This window comes from Miscanthus floridulus, chromosome 18 (genome assembly GCF_019320115.1).
Source record: "Miscanthus floridulus cultivar M001 chromosome 18, ASM1932011v1, whole genome shotgun sequence".
NCBI classification, from domain to species: domain Eukaryota; kingdom Viridiplantae; phylum Streptophyta; class Magnoliopsida; order Poales; family Poaceae; genus Miscanthus; species Miscanthus floridulus.
In genome coordinates this window covers 58,399,261-58,423,714 of record NC_089597.1, presented here as the reverse complement: position 1 = coordinate 58,423,714, position 24,454 = coordinate 58,399,261, and the positions used below count along the sequence as shown (strand labels likewise).

Sequence of the window (24,454 nt, the reverse complement as noted above, 5' to 3'; positions counted from 1 at the left end):
CCAACCCTCTCGATGACTGGAGAACGCTTTACCTTGACTACCTCCTCCGCGACACACTACCGACAGACAAGACGGAAGCCCGATGGCTCGCACGCCACACCAAGTCCTTCATTCTTGTAGAAGGCGAACTCTACAAATGGAGCCACATCGGGATCCTACAACTCTACATCCCCAGCGAACAGGGAAGACTTCTGCTGAGCGAAATCCACGACAGGGTCTACGATCACCATGCCGCGCCGAGGACCTTGGTTGGAAACGCATTCCGACAAGGCTTCTACTGGGCCACCGTAGTAGCCAATGCCAAGCAAATTGTACGCACCTGCGAAGGGTGTTAGTACTATACTCGACAGACTCACCTCCCAGCCCAGGTGCTCCAGATGATCCCCATCACATGGCCCTTCGTGGTCTGGGGGCTCGACCTGGTTGGGCCACTCAGAAAGGCACCCGAGGGCTTCACCCATCTACTTGTCACCATAGACAAGTTTACAAAATGGATCAAAGCTTGACCGATCTCCACGATCAAATCCGAGCAAGCTGTGTTGTTCTTCCTCGACATCATCCATCACTTTGGAGTACCAAACTCCATCATCATAGACAACGGCATGTAGTTCACCAGCAGGAAATTCATTCGATTCTACGATGAACAACACATCCGGATCAATTGGGCAGCCGTCGTGCACCCTCGGATGAACAGGCAGGTCGAGCACGCAAACGGCATGCTCCTACAAGGCCTTAAGCCTAGGATCTTCAACTGGTTGAACAAGTTCGGCGCATGCTGGCTCGCTGAGCTCTTGGCGGTGCTCTAGAGCCTAAGGACAACTCCTAGCTAGGCCACTGGCTACACACCCTTCTTCATGGTCTATGGTTCTGAGGTCATTCTCCCAACGGACCTTGACTATGGAGCACCAAGAATCAGAGCATAAGACGAACAGGGGGCCAAGGCATCCCACCAAGATGCCATGGACTAGCTAGACGAAGCCCACGACATCGCCCTCCTCCGTTCGGCAAAGTACCAGCAGGCGTTACGATGATATCACAGCCGATAAGTGTGGGACCAAGCCTTCAACATCGAGGACCTCATCCTCCACCTCGTGCAGAGCAACAAGGACCGCCACAAGCTCTCCCCGCCCTGGGAGGGACCGTATGTCATTGCGGAAGTACTCCGCCCAGGCGCCTATAAGTTGAAAACCATCAACGGCGAGGTCTTCACCAATGCCTAGAACATTGAGCAGCTACGTCATTTTTACCCTTAAATAAACGCATGTTTTTTCTTATCAGTTTTTGTCTTTACAAATCCCTGATCTTTAATGACATCCGACCCCTGCAAATAGTGAGGGGCCGGACCTCACTCGGGGGCTGATACAAATAATACAAGTACATTTTGCAAACACTTCCTGTGATTATCTCTGCAAACTTTATCTAAGTTTTTTGGTTCCCCTCATAACAAGTCCTAAAAACTAAGATTTCAGGAACAAATTCTGAGTACAACTGGTAGGACTACGGGAGACCCACGCCCCAGCGGCTACAACCTCTTTGCTCACCAGCATAATCAGAACTGATTCACCCGCATTCCTAGTTTTTTGTAACTTGGGCCATGGGAAGGCATCAAAACCTCTTCACAAAAAGAGGAAATTGAAAAACTATTTGCCATAGCAAAAGATGGAAAATTTGTTCATTTTTGCACAAATTCACCACTTACAAAGCAATTTCATCACGCAAAGAACTAATGTACTCCTAAAATTCAAAGGACTATTCACTCGGGGGCTCTCCCAAACTTATTCGATTACAGTCTCTACTTAGCTTTACTACAAGTACTACTGTGGTCGCTGCGCCAAGCTCTTCATCGACAATGTCCGGGCACATACATGGCCCAGTTCGTCTACTACGGCCACTGCGCCAAGCTCTCCATCGGCAACATCCGGGCACGTACACGGCCCAGTTCGTCTACTGCGGCCGCCGTGCACTACTCCCCATCGGCGACGTCCTATCGCTTTGTGGGATCCTCAAAGGCGCCGTCATCTGCAACGATGAGCACCACACCAGCGACTGCGGTGTCCCTCCGCCGGGGCACCCAGGGACTACGCCATCATCATCAGCCGCGACCCTAACAGCGGCGTCTCTGCCAGGACGCCCTAGGACTACACCATCATCATCGGTCACAACCTCAACAACGGTGACGGGGCAGGAAGCGCCTCCCGCTGGAGGAAGGCCGCAACCAACGACAACAAAATCAACGATGCTCATCACCCTCTAACACCCTTCCTCCATCAGCAGCGGCGACCCCTCCTCAGCATAGGCGAGTTGCGCCATCTCATCTATGTTGGATGACCTCCAGCTCGACATCGCGCTCTAGATTCACGAGTGGATCTGTGAGTTCTTCTCTCCCTAGCATTACCCTCTCTTACTTAGAAGCCGATGCATTCGGCGAGAAGGAAGGAGAAGAGGTGGCAGCTCGGAGGCCGACAGGGAGGTGGGACGAGAACTCTTTCCCCCTCCTATTTAAAGAGGGGACTTAGCAGCTAAGGAAAGGCGAAAGGTTTGGACGAAAAACTCTCTACCTTCCCCTATTCAATACAAATGTGAAATCAATGCTAACAGAAATCTGAGGGGACACGCTGGAAACGACAGGACGCATTCTAGTCGACGGGATGCTGCTTGGTAAGCCAAAACGTCACCTGGGCATGGCCTGCCACTAATGCGCCCCGGACGTGAGTACTGGGGCACGCTCACCTGTAGGTGACTCTCTGCTTCCCCAGGCAGGACCATGGAACAACCCAACAACAGAACCTCCCTCTAGGGGGAGCCCAGCGGGCCTCCTGGGACGATCGGGTGGCCCAGGCAAAACAACGAACGAACGACCAATTGAAAGATAAGCACCCCTGTTTACTTACTTTGAGTGTTGGATTCTTTACCGAGCCTTCGACCCCAGCAGCGGTAGGGGCACGGACATCGCTCGGGGGCTGCCAAGGGTGCCTATTTGTTTAAACACCCTCTTAGTCTGACCCCTCCTTATGTTTCAAAAACCGGAAGCATGGCGTGTGGGAATAAAATGATGAATACAACTGGACGAACCAACAGACCCTACGCCCTGACGGCTATGGTGTTTTTTGTTCACCAGCATAATCACATTCATAGTTCCTCACATTACTAGCCTTGGCTCCCGCCTTCCCACAAGGAGTTTGGAGGGGTCCACCTACAGAGCCCCCCTTTAGGGGGGAAGCTGGCAGATTGCTTAAAAATCAATCGAGCGGCTCGAATTACCGCCAAGAGACAAAAACAAAAGTAGCAATACTTATGCAGGTTACGCCGGCCTCATCGAAAACATCGGACCCAAACCTAGCACGGACATGTCTGGTAGGAGCTTCCCATGGCTCATACCACCAAGGTAACGTTACCAACCCCCGCTTTCATTTCGATTAAACTATATGCTAAATCCATACATCCAAACGTTGCATATGTAAATTCTTGCATCCCAACGCTTCGTGTCGCGTCATGAAGCGGTAGCTGCCTCATTCAATATGAGCGACGCCTGACCGGGGTTCGAAGGCTGGCCCACGAAGGGCTCGAGGCCACCTCATGTCAAACAGAGCCAGGGGAGGAAAACCGAAATGAGCCCCAATGGCCTCGCCCGACCCCATTTAGAAACGGACAGGGACATTTCGACCTTTCTCATTCGATTCTAACCTCAAGCCAGACCCACAGAATCTCCGTCGAGGAGAGGCCAATGGGCCACCTGAGCCCAGTGAACGGCTCGGGCATCTGCCGAGAGGCGGGTTAAGAAGTAGTGGAATGCCACATGAGGGCCCTGCCGACCCCATCAGCGAACGATGGATCCGGATTCCACACGAACATACCCGTTAGTGAGCTCATTGAGCATGACACTCGAGCCATCAAGGCAAGTGTCATCAACTTAGCCCCTCTAGTCATGGAAACCGAGGACAAGGTAGCGCACGAAAACACGGCCGACCCCTAATAGACCCTAAAGGGCTCAGGGGCTCGAGCCGCTCGATCCAAGATCGAGAGACCGAGGTTCAAAGGCTAACCAGTGAAGGGTCCGGGGCCACCTCGCATCAAACAAGAGCTAGGGGAGAAAACACAGATGAGCCTCAACGGCCTTAGCCCAACCCGCATTAATGCGAATAGGGTCATCTCAACCTTCTTGTTCAATCCAGCCTCTAGCTGAGCCCATAGAAACCCCATTGAGGGGAAATCTGTTGGAAGGCGAGCAAAGGAGTAATGGAACGCCACCCGAGGGCTTCGCCAAAGCAAACAGGATCGGATTCCGTCCAAACATCCCCATTAGCGGGCTCATAACGCATGGTTACGCAGCGATCATCAAAGTCCTAGGTAAGGAGTATGAGTAAATACAAACGTAAGTTTGCCTCCCTTGCTCCGGTCTCCAGTAACATCCAACCCCAGCAATAGCAAGGGGTCAGATCTCACTCGAGGGCTGATAAAGGTATGGCTACCTCCTTTCTTTTTTTTCAAAAAAACATTACAGAAAGAAGAAGGTAAAATCAAACAAACAAAACAAAAATTATGAAACCGTTTCTAGGACACAAAAGTACTGACACTTGTTCACATATTACAAATAAGTGTTTATCAAGCTAACTACTTTCGCGAAGGGAGAACCTCTTGTTTTAGCTTGTCCGCCAGGTTCCGCGCGGGGGGAGCCACTGCCTTTTCCATCTAATCCAGCTCATCGTCATCATAGACAGGCGTGAAGCCATGGCTCATTACCTTCAGGTTAATCTCCTGATCGTAATGGGAATGGGCGACAGCAAGGGCTTGGGTGATCCCGGCATGAAAGGCGTCCTCCTCAAGTTGGCGTACCCATGCCGTGATTCCCGTAGCACGAGCTGCAAGCGAGCTAGATCCTTTTGGCTGTGCCACCCTTAGGGCATCAGTGACCACCCCGATAGCGGCTTGTAGAAGGTCGTGCTCATCACTCTTGACCTGGAGGATCCCTCACACTTCGGTAAGCTCCTTCTCTAGCCTGGCAACAAAATTCTCAATGTCCAACCTTCGGTTCACCATGTCTCCAAGATCCACCCAGAGGGAATCGACCACCCCACGCGCCTCGTCGCGCTCCTAGATGGCCTAGTCATGACCCTCATGGGCTGCACTACATTTCAAGCGAAGCCTTTCCTCGGTCCGGCGTAGCTCGTCCTGCTCCTCACGCAACCGGGTGATCGTCTCGGCATCCCGGTCCGCCCTCTACCGCAACACCATGGACCTCTCCTCAGCTTTTAGTTTGAGGTCTCGCTTCATCTCTAGCTCTGCTAGGAGCTCACCGGCCCGCTCACTAGCCACAGCGTCCTTCTGTAGCAGCTCGTCCCGCTCCTTTCAAAGCCTGGCAGCATCCTCCTCGTCCACCTTCACCCTCACCGATAGGTCCTCAAACATTCCATGAGCCTCCTTTGCGTCCCGACACGCCTCAGCCTCCCGCTACTGGGCGACAGCGAGTTGCACGCCCACATCTCCTCATAGCCTGGCCTCCTTGGTAAGGTGGTCCCATTCCACCTTTTGCTCATGAAGGAACCGAGACTTGTCCTGGCTACGAGCAATAATATTCTAAAAGGAGGATCAGAATCAGAAGACACAAAAACATAGAAATGTGTGAAGAAAGAAGAAAACAAGCAAGAAGATCAAGTGGATACCTAGCTAGAAGGAACGAGAATTTCGCGCAAGGCACCAGTGGCCTCATTCAAGGCATTCAATGCAGTTGAGAACCTGATGTCCAGATTTTCCTGCTCCAGGCTCTCAGCAGCATCGTCGAGCAAGAACAGAGCCGATGTTGGGTCCTCGATGGCCATCCATTGAAGTGGCGGCTCCCCCCTCATGGGAGAGCGGTTTCCCCCAACAACAAGGCCAAAGGTGGCTCCCTTCTAGTCCTTCCCACCACCGCCACGACGCCCGGAGACCTTCTGGTCGTGTCCTCCTCCATCCGGCCTACCCCGGGCACCACGGCATGGACCACCGGTGGCACGGATTGCGCCACCCCCTCGGATGCCACCACGACAGTATTCGACCCCGTCAGGCTTGTCACGGTCGCGGCCACCTCCGTCTGGGCCTCCGGCGGTGCGAACTGCGCTGCTCCGTTAGACGCCGCCATGATGGCATCCAACTCCGCCCGGCCCATGTCAGGCACCGTCACCTAGGCCACCGGGGGCACGGAATGCGCCACCCCCTCGGATGCCACCGCAGCTGCATCCAGTTGCTCCCGGCTTGTCGCGGTCATGGTCGTCTACTCTACAACCACCAAGGGCACAGGCGCCACCGCGGGCGCCGCCGGACCAGCCAACAAGGCCGCAGCGGCAGCGTCACTCCTGCCCAAAATAGGGGTGACGTCAGGCAGCGTGATCTACCCTGCCTAGAGAGCGAGGCTCTTCCAAGGTGTTGGCCCCAAAGGGTGGCCCCGTCGCAAGAATCTGCAAAACGGAAAAAGGGCATAAGGTCGGAACGGAGAAATAAAGGAAGAAAACGAGGGGAATCGGTGACATACTCTGACGCTTTCGGTCGATGGGTACGTTTTGGGGATGAACCCCCGGACCCCTGCTCCAACTCATGTGGGTGGGACCGTTTTGAGCCTGCCCCCTGCTTCGACACAAGGGGGCTCATCTCTCTTGCCTCTGGGGGCGCGGCACCAGAGCCGCTCCCCTCCATCGGCTCATGGGGCGCGGCACCAGAGCCGCCCCCTCCATCAGCTCATGGGGCACGGCGTCGGAACTGCCCCCCTCCACTAGTACCTCGGGGACGGCCTCGGATCTGTCCCCTCCCATCCACTGATCCTTCATCGGCACCCCACGGGTGACGACAGATCCTCTGGCTCCCGTCGGACCCAGAGGCAGGCTCAGCTCCACCATCCCCGTGGACTCACTTCCCTCTACATGGAATGGAAGGGTCCCTGCATGGACAGCGAGTCCTCATTCACTAGGTTACCCCAATCCACGCTGGCTACCGTCTCATCATCGTCGTCGTCATCATCGTCATCGTCATCACTACTAGTCTCCTCTCCTCGATCGTGAGCTTACTGCTTCCATAATGCCTTCTTCTTCACAAGCTCCCTCATCTTCTTGTCCCAACCGGCTAGGGCACAATTTGATGTCGCCCGAGCTGGGTCCTTTGGCAGCAGAACCGGCTGTTCTTGAAGAACAGTCCCCCTGGCTGATCCCACTATCCCACAGTTAGCATCAGAGGATCGGAAATTTCAAGCGAAAAGAGGAGCAAGGGAAAAGAAAACTTACAAAGTCAACAAACCCTGGCTCCGATCGCATTGGGGAATGCGCTGGCACCGAGTACACAAAGTCAAGGACAGCGCCAATGAAGTCCTTCAGGGGCCCCATCGCCTCCTTAATGTGCTGTGCCACCTCAGAAGGAGGGAGCACTTCATCGGTGAGCACCGTCCCTTCGAACGACGCTTCAGGCACCATCTGATATAGGGGAAGCGCACGCGCCATCAGCGGCGCAACCCTCCTCATGTGGTAGGCACCAATAATCCCTGACCCCTTCATGCCCCTCTCCTTCAAAGTTCGGAGGGCAATGAGAAGGTCGTTGAGATGCTTCTTGTCCTTGGCCTGAATGCCCCACCCCCACGACTTCGGGGCCTCCAAGATGTAGCGCCTGTGAAGGTCAGCAAGGGAGTGATGGCGTTGTTCTTGACATAGAACCATTGCGAATGCCACCCCTTGTTAGAGGTGGTCAGACACATCAACAGATACACCCCTACCTAGGTGTTGCGAAGGCAGATGCTGGCGCACCCCACCGGTGCGTGCAGATCTTGCTTCTCGACCCGCCTCTTCATGAGATTGATGGCAAAGAGATACCGCCACAAGTCAAAGTGGGGATCGATCCCCAAGAACCCCTCGCACAGGGCGACAAACGCCGCAAGGTGCTGAATCCTATTGGGGGTAAGTTGTTGAAGCTCCACCTGGTAGTAGTCCATCAGTCCCCGAAGGAACTGATGGGTGGCCGTGGCGAATCCTCGCTCATGGAAGTGGGCAAAAGAAACGACGTACCCTTTGGGTGGCTCTGGTTCCCCCTCTTCATCGGGCAGCCACCACTCCTTGGTGTCGGTCAACAAGCAAAGGAGACCTTGACGGACGAGGCCCTCTAAGCGCTGAGGAGAGATGTTGGATTTGTACCCCGGGTCCATTGCGACAGCAGGAGCAGCATGGGGAAGAAGGCAGCAGTGAGTTTGACGATGGAGGCAGTATGGGTGTAAGAGGCGCAGGCGATTCGCGGTGGAGGCTGAGGACGCGAAGGCGAGGAGGCAAAATGCGAAACCCTAGGGGCGAACCTCGTGGTTTTATACGGGTGACGGATGCGAGAAGGGCAATCGTCCGCCTCGATCTCCGAGCCTGCCATGCGCACCGCCGTGTCACCTCGTGGGATACGCGCACACAATCCCTATCCCTTCCCAAAAAATTGCACCGGATGGTGCGCCTTCCCTAGGCGGACTAGGACTCTCTCTCCATCGAGGGGACACAGGTCACAGAGCTTTTCCCTCTGGCCCACCTAGGGTCCCGAAGCCAAAGGCCCATCCCAATGAGGGATAGGCCCGCAAACTACCGAGACTCAAGGACGTAAGCGTCGCCAGGGCCTCGATCCGCAGTCAGGTCCCAGCTAGGCCGGCACTGAGTAAAATTCCCACGAACGGAATACCAAGATTCCCTTAAAAATATCCCATTGATGAAAAACCAAGTCTTTCAGCCTTACCCGCGAAGGGTCCGATACTACCCCCTGGGCGACTCTACTCGAATCACTCGGGGGCTACACCCATCGGGTGCGCTCGTGCGCACCCTCTAGCAAATTAACTCCGACAAAATCGAAAACACCCCTTGGGTGATTCTATCCGAATCACCCGAGGGCTCAGGGGCTACTGTTGGGGACCTAATACCAGGGTACCCTAGGAGGTGGAACCAATAACCATCGAACATTAAAAACTCCCGAACGGACAAGGGCACCGCTGTGTTTCTTGCCCGAATGACGGAGTTTGGTTCTGCCTCGCTCAACGCCCTTAAGCCAGCTCCACCTCACCCGAGGGTTAAGGGCCAGACTCCATCTCGCCCGACACCCTTAGGCCAGCTCCACCTCGCCCGAGGGTTAAAGGCCAGACTCCACCTCACCCGACGCCTTTGGATCAGCTCCGCCTCGTCCAAGGGCTGGGCTTAGCCCCGCCTCACCCGAGGGCTGGGCTTGAGTCTGCCTCATCCGACGCCTTTGGGTCAGCTCTGCCTCGCCCAAGGGCTAAGGGCTAGACTCCGCCTCGCCCGACCCCCGAGGGCTGGGCTCGGTCTCGTCCGACGGATAAGAGCTAGGCTCCCCCTCGCCCGACGTCCGAGGACGGACCTCGTCTCGCCCGATGTTCGAAGACTAGTTTCATCTCGCCTGACAACCTCTCCCTGCTCCCTCATGATGATAGGTACAGGGTAGGACAAGACGTTTGAGTCAACTGTAGCTTCGAGGACCATACCCTACGCCCTAGCAGGAAAAGTACTGCCAGAGAACGATGTGATGGGTGCTTTAGACCCTTCGAGGCATGGCAGAGCTTGAATAGTGTTGCGGGGGCATGCTCTTTGCCCTATAGAGTTGTAGGCACCGCCTTCAGTCCTCAGACACGGAACCCGACGTAGACATACGACTACCACTATGGTCTAGGAAAGGGCTCGTGCCCTCCACAATGATGGATGTGCTGTCGCCGCGCTGTGGTCTCAAGGGAGCGACACCCGCTCCATGATCCCTTAGGCCCACTAGATCAGAGCACTCGCTTTGGCCTCCGGATGCCCTCTCCGATCGGAAGGCCTTGCCCACAGCGCTACTTTAGACCCCAGCCCCGCGTCCCTCTGATGGGGACTCATAGGAATCAGAAGGCGTGCGGAGCAAGGCTAGGCAAGGATCATAAGTCAAAACCACTATACCAGAGTCCATACCTTGCGCAGAGCAGTACTCTGTAGTCACCCTGACATTCTATAGTACCATCGACAGTATTGTAGGCTCTTACCATTATCTCGTAACCACCAGAATGGACAATCAGGCTCGGTAGACATGAACAACAAGGCTTGGAAGCATACGCACCCTTTCCCTCTCACTTGTAAGGCCGTCCCCTTCATCTATAAAAGGGGATGTGCTTCCTCCAACAAAGGCACGGACTTTTGACAACACAATACAGATCAATCAAGCTGCTACCAAGCTCTTGGCAACCTTTCGACCCTTCCATCAGAGACTTGGGACTAGTTCCTCTCTCGACCATTTATACCCCCTACTATGAACCATTTTCAGTGCTAATAACATGAGCAGCAACAGACTAGACGTAGAGACATTCAGCCCGAACCAGTATAAATCTTGTGTCCTTTAGCGCACCATCCGGGCCTAACGCGCATAAATACAAATTTACTTGCCGGTGCTTGTTCGAAACACCGACAATATCCTAATCATATTTATAGGTTATCCAAGGTGTTATATAGGCTTAAGCAATCCCCAAGAGCTTGGTATGAGCACCTTCGGGACTTCCTCATTGAGAAGGGCTTCACCATTGGGAAGGTCGATACCACACTATTCACCAAGAAGCTTGATGGACATATCTTCATTTGTCAAGTGTATATTGATGATATCATCTTTGGATCATCAAATGAAGATTCTTGCAAGGAGTTTGGTGAATTGATGTCGAAGGAGTTCGAGATGTCAATGATTGGAGAGCTAACATTCTTTCTTGGTTTTCAAGTCAAGCAAATGAGAGAAGGGATTTTCATCTCTCAAGAGAAATATACAAATGATCTTCTCAAGCGATTCAAAATGGATGAATGTAAGCCAATAAAGACACCAATGCCAACAAATGGACATCTCGACCTAAATGAGAGAGGTAACACGGTTGATCAAACTCTCTACCGCTCTATGATTGGTAGCTTGTTATATTTAACCACATCTAGGCCCGACATCATGTTTAGTATGTGTATGTGTGCTAGATTTCAAGCTAATCCTAAGGAAACTCATTTGATTGCCGTTAAAAGAATCCTTAGGTATCTTAAACACACACCAAGCATTGGCATTTGGTATTCCAAAGGAGTTATATTTGAATTAGTTGGCTATTTCAATTCAGATTATGCCAGTTGTAAAGTTGATAGAAAAAGCACATCCAAAGGGTGCCATTTGCTTGGTAGATCACTTTTGTCTTGGTCCTCCAAGAAACAAAATAGTGTGGCTTTGTCCACCGCTGAAGTGGAATACATTACCGTGGGTGCTTGTTGTGCACAAATACTTTATATGAAACAAACTTTGCTAGACTATGGTGTAGTTCTAGAAAAAGTACCTCTTTTGTGCGACAATGAAAGTGCGGTAAAACTTACAAATAATCTGGTTCAACACTCTCGCACCAAGCACATAGATATCCGCCATCACTTTCTTAGAGATCATGTTGCAAAGAATGATATTTCATTAGAAGGTGTAAGGATCGAGGATCAATTGGCGGATATCTTCACTAAACCGCTAGATGAGGTGACTTTTTGTCAATTGCGGAATGAGCTCAATGTTCTTGATTTTAGCAACTTTACTAGAAAATGAGCTTGTGTTGTCCCTTGCATTGCATTGTAATATACAACAAGTTTAATCTTTGGTAATGCATATAGGGCTTGTCTAACATGGTTAAGATAACCACCGTAAAGCGTGTGAAGAAGCTTAACCTTGGATCAAACTTGACAAGCAACTAGATTTACTTTCAAGTATTGCATTACATATGCATGAATGTTGCTTTGTCATTTCTTTTCAATCACCCTTTTATTGCCTATTTTCTTAACAGAATTATAGCCTAAGGAAAAATATTTTGAAAATTTTGAGGGTTTGAGAGAGGTCATTCACATCAGTCACAATTGGTGTTTATTTTGGTCTTATTGAAGTTGGGACTTGATTGGAAACAGGCAGCACGAAGGAACTTTGAAGATTTGCTAGAAAAGAGTGACCGAACGCTGCACCGGACTCTGATGTCCAGTGTCCGGTCAGTTCACAGGAGGTGAACCGATGCTGTGATGGAGTGACCAAACTCTGTTGTTCAACGTCTAGTCAGATGACGTTCCTATATCCGGTCGAGCGAAGATGATGGAGATAGGTTGGACCAGACTCTAGCTATGTCTGGTCAGTTGTGATTGGACATGTCCGGTCGTGGCTCCAGGGGATTTGGACCTCTCTGGAGTCGACCAGACTCTAGGTGGCAGTGTCTTGTCATTGCCACCAGAGCGTCCGGTCAATAGAAATCATGAGGGATTCGAACTCTTATCTCTTTCATTTTCTATTCCATCATGGGGACCCATATAATCCAACCGTCATTGCGCCTTTGACATATTCCGCCCATGTCGACATCGCCGCCTCACCTCGAGCTCGCCATTGCCTACGCCCGTGTCCTAGCCACCGAATTTGCCAGCGCCGCTCCTTGCCCGCGCCACCTCCCGAACCGCCACACTACGCTACTTAGCCCGAGCCGCACAGCCATGCTTCCCCGACCCACACGCCACTGTGCCCGCGCCACCTCTCCCGCATTACTCCATGCCACCGTGCCACAGCAGCGCCATTGTGCCCTATTCTAGTGCCACCGTCGCACCACTGAGCTCATGCCCTAGTGCTTCGCTACCTCACCGACCAGCGCAACTCGAACCCTAGCTTCGCATTGCCGATCCGGTGGTTCCTCAATTTGTTCCTCTTCTCATTGATTCGCCGATTCGTCAGGTAGCAAGGCATCGTTTCTAATTTTGTACCTATTGCTTGCTTCTTAGGGTTTTGTATCTTTAGATGCATATTGAAATTATTCACATATCCAATCTATTCCATCGTGCGGTGAGTCGGTGTTGTTGACGTCACTTTAGCAGTTGTCAGTCAACTCAGGGCCAAGCTCACGAGTACGGATCGAGGCCAAGCCTTGGAAGTGATAGTTGGTAGTTGATTCTTGTTAGTGCAGTTGTTCTTTTTAGCTCCATCAGATGGCTTGTGTCAAGAATGTCGGAGGTGGTCCTAGTGATGAGGATCCGAGGCCCCCGCCTCGCCTGCCTTCTGAGGCAAAAGGCAAAATGAAGAAGCTTGCAACGAAGAAGCGCAAGTATCTAGATGTAGATATAGTGAGAGTAGCCGCAGTTGCAGCTGCCGTAGAGCTTGCTGAGAGAGGAGGTGCTCGGAGTGGTGTAGTCATTGTAGATTAGCTTTCACCTGCTCAGAGGGCCGCTGTCTAGGAAGTTGAGCGTCATCATGGTGGTCCAGCTAGGACAGCCATGGTTGGAGGATGGCGTGTCGCTATTGATGAGAGTTAGTCTCAGGAGGAGTCATAGCAGTAGGCACAACAGACAGAGTAGACTCAGGAGGGAGTGCAGTCAGAGGAGACAGAGCAGGCACCTCAGCCACAGTTACGCCACTCTGGTCGTACTCGTACCTAGGTGACACCAAGGGCAGAGACATAGAGAAGGGGTTCTCGTCCACCTCTGAGACCACAGGGTCCGCCTCTAGTGACTCATCTGGATTTGAGGGTTGCCATGGCTAAGCAGCTGCAGTAGCTCAGGTTCATTTAGTTCAAGGGGTGGTTTCCACCGAGGTGGGATGAGCGTGCATCAGAGGACTTCTACACACCATTATAGGAAGATTTTTATAATGCATATCTTAATAGTAGGGTAGCATTCAGGTCTCAGAGGGTGTGCAACATTGAGTCCATTGTAGCAGCAGCTAGAGAGCATATTCGTCCTTACCTATCTTACTTGCTAGGGCTGACAGACTTACTCGGACAGACAGGCTTATATGTTCTATCTTAGGTCCGTGAGTTCTATGCTACACTTTGGATTGACCCGCAGCATAGATTTATACAATTTGTATTCAGAGGCAGAGATTACATGCTGATGAGTTTCAGGGCCAGGGAGATTCTCAGGCTTTAGGAGCAGCTCATCCGGCTACATGAGGTTTGCTATGGACAGACAGCGCCTCCCAAACGCCCTCATGGCGGTATGGTGCCTCCTACAGATTTGGTCCACCATTACTTCACAGAGCCATTCGACAAGGGGTCGAGTAGGACACCTAGTGACCTCACTCCTATAGCTAGAGTGCTTGATGCTATCATGAGGACACTGCTTTCGAGAATGGGATATTACGAGGGATTGACTCGCATTCAGTTGTGGCTTCTAAACTCTCTAATACAATAGACTGTATTTGATATTTGGAATCTCTTACTATCTGAGATGGAGGATACTATTGCAAAGGGGTTCAGAGGTCACCAACAATTGCCCTATGCTCACTGGATTACATTCTTGATTCATAGAGCTATTATAGTAAGGCCACCTGAGATGCTAGCAGAGTACAGTGGTGCTACTACAGAGTTTCCTACCTATAACATGACTCAGATGCTCCGTCATAGCAGGCCGAGTGCACCTAGCCAGTCATGCCATCGCCCAGAGGTGCCTGAGACTGTAGCCCAGTAGGATGAGACCATCAGGGGTATAGCAGCGACAGAGGAGGAGCAGCTTGATGCTCAGTAGGAGGGGATGGTCGAGAGCGACCCCAATGATAGTACTGATGATGACTACCAGGACATTCCTCAGATGCCTCCACGACGACATGATCATGAGACCGGTAGCTCTAGTTTAGCTCCACCTACACCGTAGACAGACCCCGCTCTACTTGCTATACTTGAGCGGATGAGGCAGGATCAGACTCGCCAGGCTCAGGAGACCGCTGCTACATTTGCACAGTTTTAGACCAGGTAGGATGAGTTCCAGCGATAGCAGCAGGCGATCCAGTAGCAGCAGCAACAGGCCATGCATCAACAGTAGCTTCTCATGCAGTAGCAGCTCCTTGGATTTATGTAGCATGTAGTTACTGCTATTGGGGCTCCACCGCCATGGCCTTCACCCAAGATCGGTCAGCCTGCCACCACTTCTACGACTCCAGCTTTACAACCTAGTGGGCTTTAGAGTTAGGGACAGCCAATGACATAGTTTCCTTTACCTACAGAGCAGGTGTCCCAGTGGTTTGCCTCGCTAGTGCCAGCCCCGTGGTTCACACCTCTTTAGACGGGCTTCACATCGGCTCAGACTTCCTCGCTGCTAGCGCTAGATACCATAGTTTCTAGGAGTCTCGGTGCGACATTCAGTAAGTTGATAGGGCAGCCTACTCCACCATATCTACATGTCCCTGGTCCTTCCACAGTTGCACCTATTACCGGGACTACAGAGACGCTCCCTTCCTTAGTTGCATCATCAGAGCCGCCTGCTACAGTCATACCTGTAGAGTCACAGGCCGCACCAGTCCCTAATCCGACCCAAACCGCTTTAGCGTCGCTTCCAGCTACAAAGGGTCATACTGCTCAGAGGTCAGGGTCAGATGATGATGGCACACAGTTCTAGCTCGCTCCTCGTACCTCAACGCCTGACTCATCCGCTACAGACCCGCTGACCGACCCTTAGGTTTTGGTGTTTGACAACAAAGGGGGAGAGGGATCGTGTATGTTAGACTTAGAGGGAGCGACTTATCTAGAGGGAGCTGAGTTTATCTATTATATTTGTTTTTTTATGTGTGATACACTATTATGCATTCATGTGTCTACTTTCACGCATCGAACTATATTTATGCGATAGTGATATCTACGTGATCGTGATATTTATGTGATATGTGACATGTGTGCTCTCTACTTTGTATTACTTATGCTCATTTGTTTTGCTTCTACGTTTTACTCCGATGCAAATGAGCTTTATTATTTGTACTCATACTTATTTCATATCTATTGAGTACATCATATTGGCTTGGGTCATATAAGCTTGCATAACTCTTTTGTTCTTATTGTCAAAAGCTTATATGAACCAAGCATGTTGAAAACCTCATCTCTTTTTACATACTCGAGGTTGTATTGTCATCAATCACAAAAAGGGGGAGATTGAAAGCATCTAGGCCCCTAGTTGGGTTTCGATGATTAATGACAATACGTAATTACTATGACTAACGCGTGTTTTGCAGAGGCAATTGAGTTAGGTCATGGTAATGGAGATTGATTGGGCAATCATGGTTGTCATGCCCCTACGATGAAAATCATTTTGGTTTTCAAAGGATGGACGACAAGGTTAAGGATGGACTAGTTCTAAGTGTCGTTTGGTGTTGAAGAGACACTTAGAGTAGTTTAGGACTTTGTTTTTCCTTTGGCCGTACTATCAAGGGGGGTATGAACGGGTAGCTTGATCTAGGTGAGTCTAGTAGGTTAGGTGTGGTGCACACTTGTTAAAACTAGCACTAGGTAGCTCCAAAATAGCCCTAAGATCAATTGGAGCGAACTTCATTCACATATGATTGCGAGTTGAAAGTGAATGGAGGGTCAAATGTTGACCGGACGCTGTTTTCGGTGTGACCGGACACTGGCACAGAGTCCGGTCAGTTCATTTGATCAAGGTGAAGTCGTCTGGCGCGACCGGACGCTGGGTGCCAGCATCCGGTCGACTCTAGTAAGGTTCTAGAGATGGAAAATCGTGACCGGACGCTGTCCTGCGTTCGATCACAACTTAAACACTGGGTGACGGGGAGAACTGACCAGAGCGTTCGGTTACCCCGCAGAGGCACATAACAGTTCGTTTTGAATGAAGGGTTATAAATACTTCCTCTATTCACTCAAGGGATCACTTTTTGCTCATTCCAACAGCTGAGAAACACCCTTGAGAGTGCCAAGAAGAGCAAGGTCCTAGTGAGGTGATTGAGATTTGAGAATCCAAGAGAGAGACCTCATTAGTGAAAGCAAGAGTAGCAAAGTGTGCATCCACCCTTCTCATTAGGTTTGTCATGGTCAAGTGAGAGTTCGTGCTTGTTACTCTTGGTGATCGCCATCACCTAAACGGCTTGGGGTGATTGGGAGCTTGGTGATCATCCGACGGAGCTTGTGGATGACCCAACTCAAGTTGTGAGCGGTTGTGGGTGATTCACCGTGACGAAATGTCAAAGAATCAACCCGTAGAGAGCACTTGATCCTTGCGCGGATCAAGGGGGAGCTACACCCTTGCACGGGTGCTCCAACAAGGACTAGTGAGGAGTGACGACTCTTCGATACCTCGGTAAAACATCGCCGCGTTCCTCCTTCTCTCTTTACTTTGAGCATTTACTTTGAGCAATTCAATTCTTGTCTTTAAATTCATAGAATTATCATGCTTGAGTAAGATTGAAACTTAGGTTGCAGGACTTTTTGTGCGGTAGAACATTAGAAACACTTTCTAGACACAAGAGGTGAAGTTGGGCTAACTGTAGGGTTCAATTATTGCAAAGAAATTTAGAATTAGCCCAATTCACCTCCTCTTGGGTATCTTGATCCTTTCAACTTGGATTCATTTTCCACGCATATAAATCTAGAAACTTTGCAACAAGGTTGATGTGGGGCAAGGGGGAAGACTTTGGGAGCAAGAAGAGCCATTGAGATAGCCACAGGTCGGGCCAAGACAATGAAACGAAGGCTTCGATTTGTGGACGAGGGACAAGGAAAAGAGGGGACAACAGAGACACAGGAATGAAGAGAGTTTGGCTCTCGCGTCATCATCCTTGTTTTGGTAGCCTTCGCCTCCCTTCCATTGTGACAACAATAGTAATCTATAATTCTAGTTTTGGTAGCCTATAATCCTCATAGATGCTTTATAAGACTGCATCCGTAGTCATACCTGAGAAGCTTCGTACAACAATAGTTTTTGCAATGAGCCCCTACTTGCTATTGGTTCAACCTTCGCCATTGGCCCCTAACCATTTGTTGTTCTAACACACATGGCCATGAAGGGGGCACAGACAAATAGAAAAGAACTGAGTTAAATTTCTTCAACTTCAAAAGTGCATTTCTAAGTTTATAAACATTTTAAGAGGTACTCCTCAACACCGGCCTTAAAAACCAAGGTGAAGAGATACGAACATACCTTGAACAACCTAAAATGTTTATGAATCCAGAAAACTTTCAAAGTTGATGAACCCAATTGTAATAGATGCCCTGAGTTAAAGTATCGCCGGTGCATTTAGCTCAAAAGAATTAATCGAGTTCACACCACTATAAAAGAGTACCAAGAAGAAGTGAGCTTATCTTAATTGGTTAGATAGAGTAAGAGGTATGGGCATACATCTCAACCACCTAGATAGGCTAGATTTGGGTCATTTTCAAGTTATTAAGAGTAGGTACATATTTTCTTTCTTCATGAAAAAACTATCTAATTCTTCTAAGATTTGTCTCAATTTTTTTTTTTAAATATTGACATCAAGGTATCCTTCGTAAAAAAAAAACCATAGTTATGGAAGATGCTTCGACCATAATGTGGCCACTATCGGAAGAATCATTCTAGGCAATTTGTCTTTTCTTTATGCATTGTTATTTTATTTTCTCTAACTTTTCTGGAAAATAAAATTCTGTGCCCTCCAAAGTGCCTGCGTAATTCACTGGCCCATTATCACATTAATATTATTATTTATAAAAAAAGATACGAATCATAATATATATTCTATTCCCTCGAAAGAATCTGCGTGTCAAAATAATTACAATCGGCCGGCCACTTCCAGGCCCCTCCTGCTGCCAACACGAGAAAGCTGCAAAGGTGTCACAGAAAAGTGCAACCCAGCAGGCCAGCACCAAGAATAATCTCAGCGACACAATAATAATCCCTGCTAGAGGTAAATCATGACTGCACAGAACAAAACTACTTTCAAACCAGCACCGCCATCAGGAATTTAGTATCACTTGATTGCTACACACAAATTGAAACTTTTTGTAGTCTTCTAAAGAAGAAAATTACACGGATTTTTCCATGCAACCATGAGCCCATGACCTGACTTGGTAAATAAGAGGCAGCTTATATACTTTTATAAGCTCGCAAGGTTTGACGGTAACACAGGTGTCAACGTCGATGGATCATCGCAAACAGTTCAACAAACACGGAGATATAATTAAAAGATGCTCCAGAGTCTAGATCGCCCAGAACATCCGCAAGAAATGGAGACTAGTCAAAAAGACTTTTCTTAAATAATACTAATCCAGTATAGCCTCTATCCAGAGCACAGACTTCAGATGTGCAAGTCACACAACATACCTTGACATGGCTTTTGAGATGACCATAGGGTCTAGAAAATTTACCTGTAGTAATCATCATCATAAAGTAAAGTTCGAAAAGCAGGGAATTATTTAGTACTTCCCAGTGTTCCCTTTCAAGTTTCGAAGGAATGGCAACTCCCTCCCTCGAAAAGTTATGCACAACAGGAAATGAAGTTCACTCTGCAATTCCATGACTAAGTCAAGAACAAGTTCAGATCATAAGTAAAGCCACAAAGCTTTTTGGCTCACATGCTAACATAAGTACATGACATATAACATATGATAAATCAATCCATATTTGTTTCCAAATAACAAGAGTAATCATTGCAATCATTCAGAACTATTCAGGACTGTACAGAATTGGAGTGCCAAACAAAGAACTGAGCGGAAAAGCCAGGGGTAGATGCAGATATGCAGAGACAAGAGTAACATTCTGACCTTGTTTAGCTGTCTGGATTCTGTCATCTGGACAGTTGGCTCTTTCAGTACAAGTGCAAGGTACCTGCCTACCTGGGTCTCTTGTGCTGATGAACAGCTGTAGTTAATCTCTTTCAAGCAATTTGCTACTGGACCCTTCAAGGAAGCCCAGCAGAAAGCCGCCTAACAAACATTTCATATTAATTTACTGAAATTACTAGAATTGGATGCATGTAAGCTATATATATATGAACAAGACAGATATAACACCAATAAATATTAGTAATGCAACTTAATCTAGATACCAATATTGGCAAAACAAAAAAGAGGAAATACTGTACATCTTCCAGTTCAATAGGACACAGCGGTCATTCAGTTCCCGGCAGATATCAAAACCAAATCTATGGAACGATCCTATAGATATTAAATACAGCTACAGAGAGGGCAGGTTGCAACAAGGAAAGCATCACAACTGCTGCAATAGCTGTACATATACTCAGGCATGGTACAAGAGAAAAACCATCATGTGAACATTGCAGGTAAAAATCCTACACAAGTATTTCTCTGGCAACATAGGCATTTTAGCCTTGCATCTGATGCTAGCTGCTGGCCTCCTCCCCATCAGCAAGCACAAACTCTGTGTACAAGTTCTTCAACGCTATAACAACCGTCATTATAAGGGGACCTAATATTGCACCCTGCAGAACAGTGACAAAAAATAAGCCAAATTTGAGGCAAAGAAAAAGCTCCATATCACTATGTGAAACTATTTCTATGGTCCAGTTCCCAAAATTAGGATGGTTTTGAAGCAATTTCGTCTACCATCCACAACGAAGAAGAATGCTCTACTTCGTGCTTACAAACAGCTGTTGCATCTTCTACTTTCACGAAACCAACTATATACACAGTCACACACCTATACAATACATCGACACGCAACCTATGGGAAATTGTTCGACATGGCAACACCTTTTCCCAACTTTGAGTAACCTTGATAAATACTTGTAGCTGAATGCAGCTAAAAGCATATAGAGATGCACACATAGTAGCAAACTACTGCAGGAAGCCGGAAATATGTGGAGAAAAGGAACTTAAGCATAACTATCTAAATAAAAAAGGGAGAAATGATACATCTAGAGAACAAAGATTCTTTCTTGCCTTCGGTTCTAGACAGATGATGCAGATTCTAATAGCTTTCTAAAACAGTAATGTGCAAGAAAAACTGTGCAGAAGTTAAATTTTCATAGAAGCACTTTAAATGGTGAAATGAAACTAGCAGTACAAAAGAAGTGAGAACAAAGTTAGTACCTCCAGAGCATTGGGAAACAGTGCCATGCCACCAATTACGCTGAGGCCTGTGAGATACCCATTGTACCCAGGTATATCCTCCAGAATGGTAGTTGTGCCATAATCTATAAGCATGAGGTGTATCACAGTTACCACCAGTCCAAGCACATATCTCCCTTCCATGAGAAGCTCCCCTGTGGCAAATATCGAGGACAACCAAAATGGAAGTATTGGCACAAGTGCGCTGATGAATCCAAGCACAGTTGATGTATACACAAAATGCACTTTGAAGAACTTGAACAGCAGCCATGTCAGCCCCCCTTGAAATATGGCAATCTTAGCAGTGGCCAACAAGACACTACTAATGGCATGATCGATGACCTCAACACAGCGGTCCTTTACTTGTTTTGACACTGGCAAAAGATCAATGATTTGCTCTGTAGCTCCGCCTCCCTCCACAGTAATAAGGTAATACAGCACCCACAAGAACACCATCAGTTGTGACAGGAAATTAACCACCTCAGCCGCACCTGAGACAATGCGGAGAGCAATTGATAACATCAAATTGGCACTACCGCCCAGCACCGATGTGCTGCTGGACAGCAGCCTCTTTGCGATTTCTGTTCCCTGCAAAGCCAGCTGCTTGGCCTTGACCACCAAATCCTCTCTTGTGATCAACAGCTCCCTAAAGAACGAGTCAAGCTCCCTGTAAATCTCCACCCACTCTCTGTTCTTCACATGTGTCGCAATTGATTGCAACTTCATTGAATATGGGTGTGGTCTGGAACTGATGAGCGCCTTGCTCTTTGGGTCAACTGATTGGCTGATCAAGAAATGCCGGAAGCCACTAGTGAAATCTGTAAGGTTGTACTGCACAGCCAATTGGTCGACCTGCTCCCACACGGTGGCATAGATCCTGGCGGAGTACTGATCGACCAAGCCAGGGATGTCATTGTCGTCCATCCACTTCTTGAGGCCAATCTTCTCAGAGTAGTTGCTCTTCTCGACATGGGACTTGAGGGACATGACAGCGTCCGTGCCCTCGAGCCCAATCTTGTAGGAGAAGAAGATGCTGCCAGTTATGAAGCCGGCGATCATACCAAGCATGAGACCAAGGGCGACTAGTGTCTTAAGGTGGCGGAGGATGCCTCCAGTTAAGAGTAGGCCGCGCGAGGAGGGAGGCCGACTGGAGATGCGTGAGGAGGCGGCGCGTTTGAGCTTGGGGGACGCGGCGAAGAAGGCGAGCGCGAGAAGGAGGAGCAGCAGCGCGGTGGCGGCGCCGAGGCGCTCGAAGAGGACGAGGAAGAAGAAGAAGGAGACGAGCCAGCGGAGGAGGCGCGGGAACGCCGGCGAGGACGGGAGCGGGCGGCGCAGGAGCGCGGCGCGCGCGTCGGCGAGCGTGGCCGTTGAGGACCGGAGCGCCGCGAGCGGCAGCGCGAGCAGTGCGGAGCTGAGGCCACCGCGGAGCGAGGGCTCCCAGAAGGCGACGAGAGCGCGCTGCGTCTCGCGGAGCGGGACGGAGCAGAGCAGCGCCCACTGCAGCGGGCGGAGGAAGTCGGCGAGCAGCAGGTAGAGGCCGTAGAGCACGAGCAGCGCGGTGGCGAGGCCCGCGTGCGCCATGGCGATGTAGAGCGCCAGGCGCGCGTCGGGCTCCAGCGACAGCCCCGCGATGTCGGCCCCGGCCCCGGCTCCAGCCCCCACCGACGCCGGCTTGGACTTCATCTCCTTGGCCCTCGCCGTCTTCAGCGCCGGCTTCTTGGGCGGCGCGTCGTCGGACTCCTGCTTGGGCCGGCGGCGCGAGGCGGAGCGGAACATCTCGGACCACGGGAGCCCGAGGGCGGCCTCGTCCTTGCAAGCGCCCGCGCCGCCGCTGGGCACGAGCGCCATGCTCGACAAAATGCCGCTACGGCTGCGGCTGCGGCTGCGGCTGCGGCAGCGGCAGCAGCGGCGTCGGCGGCGGCTGCCCTGCGCCTCTCGGCTCTCGCCTTGCGGGGTCCTAGGAGAGGGAGAGGAAGGGGTGGTGGATCGGTGGATTTGGGGGGTGATTAGTGTGGGTGGGGTGGGGCAGCCATGGTGGCGATTAAACGCGGGGGAGATTTGGGCTGGGGGTGATTAACGGGTGCTGATCAAGGGGCGGGCTCTGAGGCCGACATGTGGGCCCATGTATGACGAAGGTGACACGTGGTGGTTCTATGGGCATGTGTTCCGTTTCCCTCTGTGCCAGCCAGAGTGCGATGTTGGGCAATGACAGCTATAGCAGATGAGAAAAATCCCAATTTAGCGTCACAGAATGACGTACTTCTCTATATAGCATCCCAAGATTAAACTTTTCCAATATAGCACTGGGTTTATTTTTGTCTCCTATCTAGCACTACCGTAAGTACAGACCACTAACATCGTTAATTGGCAGCAGAAAAGTCTATTATACCCCTATTTCACTCTATACAGATCATTTGCAATGGATGTTTCATTTGTACAGAAGCATGACATTTACAATGTGAACATTAACCCCTTTTTTTTGTCAGATTATTTGTTTTCAACAATAAACAATTTTTAACAATATTATTTTTTTGACCAATGTATTGCAACAACAGCAACTTACATGAGATCTCCATATACATTAGCAACTATATATTGCTTAAGCCACACAAACCACATAGTTCGCACATATATCAAGTGTCCAAGTTCACATAAATAAGACCACAAAAAACTATACATATTACATGGTACATAGATGGCACGAGAAATCAAAGAGCGAGCCTTCTTATGCTCCTGGTGCTCATTGCCGGGCTAGGAGGGACAACCATTTTGCTTTTGCTTCTTGTGCCCATTGCAGGGCTGTCAAGTGATTTCATGGGAATTTTTTGCATGTCATTCTTCATTTCCCCCTTTGCCTTTGGTTTGGACTTGACCTTTGGTTTTGCCTTAGTTGTCTTGGATGCATGTCCTGCAACTGAGTTAGTGTGGTCACCCTCTATGCTCATGGGCTCAGGTTCATTGGACCATTTTTTTGACCTACAATTGTGCATGTATAAGTGGTCACCCTCTCTAATAAGTTAAGTTTGACAAAAAATTATGGTACAAGGTGGTCTGTACTAAAATGCTCATAAAACATAATACAAATCAGAGTTTACCTTATTGAGCCTGCAGAAGATGAGGTGCTGTGTTTTCCTTTCTTCGTAGTTGTAGGTTCAACACTTTGGCTGTTTTCAAAAGTGGAAAACTTTAGTTGTGAAGAAATGAATGCATTGACTAAAAAAATAGAAGGACAACAGAAATACCTTGCTAAAGCTCCGGAAGATGAGGTGCTGCGTTTTCTCTTCTTCTTAGTTGTATGTTCAACACTAGGGTTGTTTTTAAAAGTATACAGGTAAGATTTTGGTGAATCAAACCATCTACTATAAAGTACAAGAAGGAGCATATAATTACCTTGTTGAGCCTTTGGAACATGAGCTACTGCGTTTTTCCTTTTTACTACTTGCAGGCTCCAAAATTGGACTGTGGCAATGAAGAAAGGTACTGAGAAAAAAAAAACTTAGGCATGAACAAGCATAAAAAATGCTAACCATGGTGGGAAAGTCATGCAGGCTGCTGGTGTATCATCCTCTAAAGCCAAAAGGTCGGCTTCGATAGCTGCTTTCGTGCGTCTTTTCTTCTTTTTGGGTGGTCCCCTATTAGGAGCAAAGTTAAAGTCAGCAT

The 24,454-nt window shown here is 49.4% G+C and overlaps 1 protein-coding gene across 3 annotated transcripts; it reads right to left on the bottom strand.

Moving 5' to 3' along the window:
* Positions 1-18,909: 18,909 nt before the first annotated feature.
* LOC136520569 (uncharacterized) lies at positions 18,910-22,822 on the bottom strand. 3 transcript variants are annotated; one of them, XR_010775299.1, is made up of 4 exons: positions 20,777-22,822; positions 20,021-20,166; positions 19,490-19,651; positions 18,910-19,231 (listed from the first exon to the last, which is right to left on the bottom strand). XR_010775299.1 is itself a non-coding variant. In XM_066514123.1 (3 exons), exons 1-2 carry the CDS (start codon positions 22,640-22,642, stop codon positions 20,068-20,070), a joined length of 1,965 nt encoding a protein of 654 aa, XP_066370220.1. In that variant the 5' UTR covers positions 22,643-22,822; the 3' UTR covers positions 19,306-19,651; positions 20,021-20,067. The 3 variants fall into 3 exon arrangements, 2 of the variants coding, with proteins under 2 accessions (XP_066370220.1, XP_066370219.1); XM_066514123.1 differs by lacking the exon at positions 18,910-19,231 and having other exon boundaries at positions 19,306-19,651; XM_066514122.1 differs by lacking the exons at positions 18,910-19,231; positions 19,490-19,651 and having other exon boundaries at positions 19,871-20,166.
* Between the last annotated feature and the right edge of the window lie 1,632 nt (positions 22,823-24,454).

What these genes read in the sequence shown, in the direction of transcription:
- LOC136520569 (XM_066514123.1), bottom strand. Translation starts at nt 22,642, where the DNA reads ATGGCGCTCGTGCCCAGCGGCGGCGCGGGCGCTTGCAAGGACGAGGCC. An exon ending in TGTTTCCCAATGCTCTGGAG is followed by an intron (nt 20,167 to 20,776) that starts GTACTAACTTTG and finishes ACTGTTCTGCAG; the next exon opens with GGTGCAATATTAGGTCCCCT.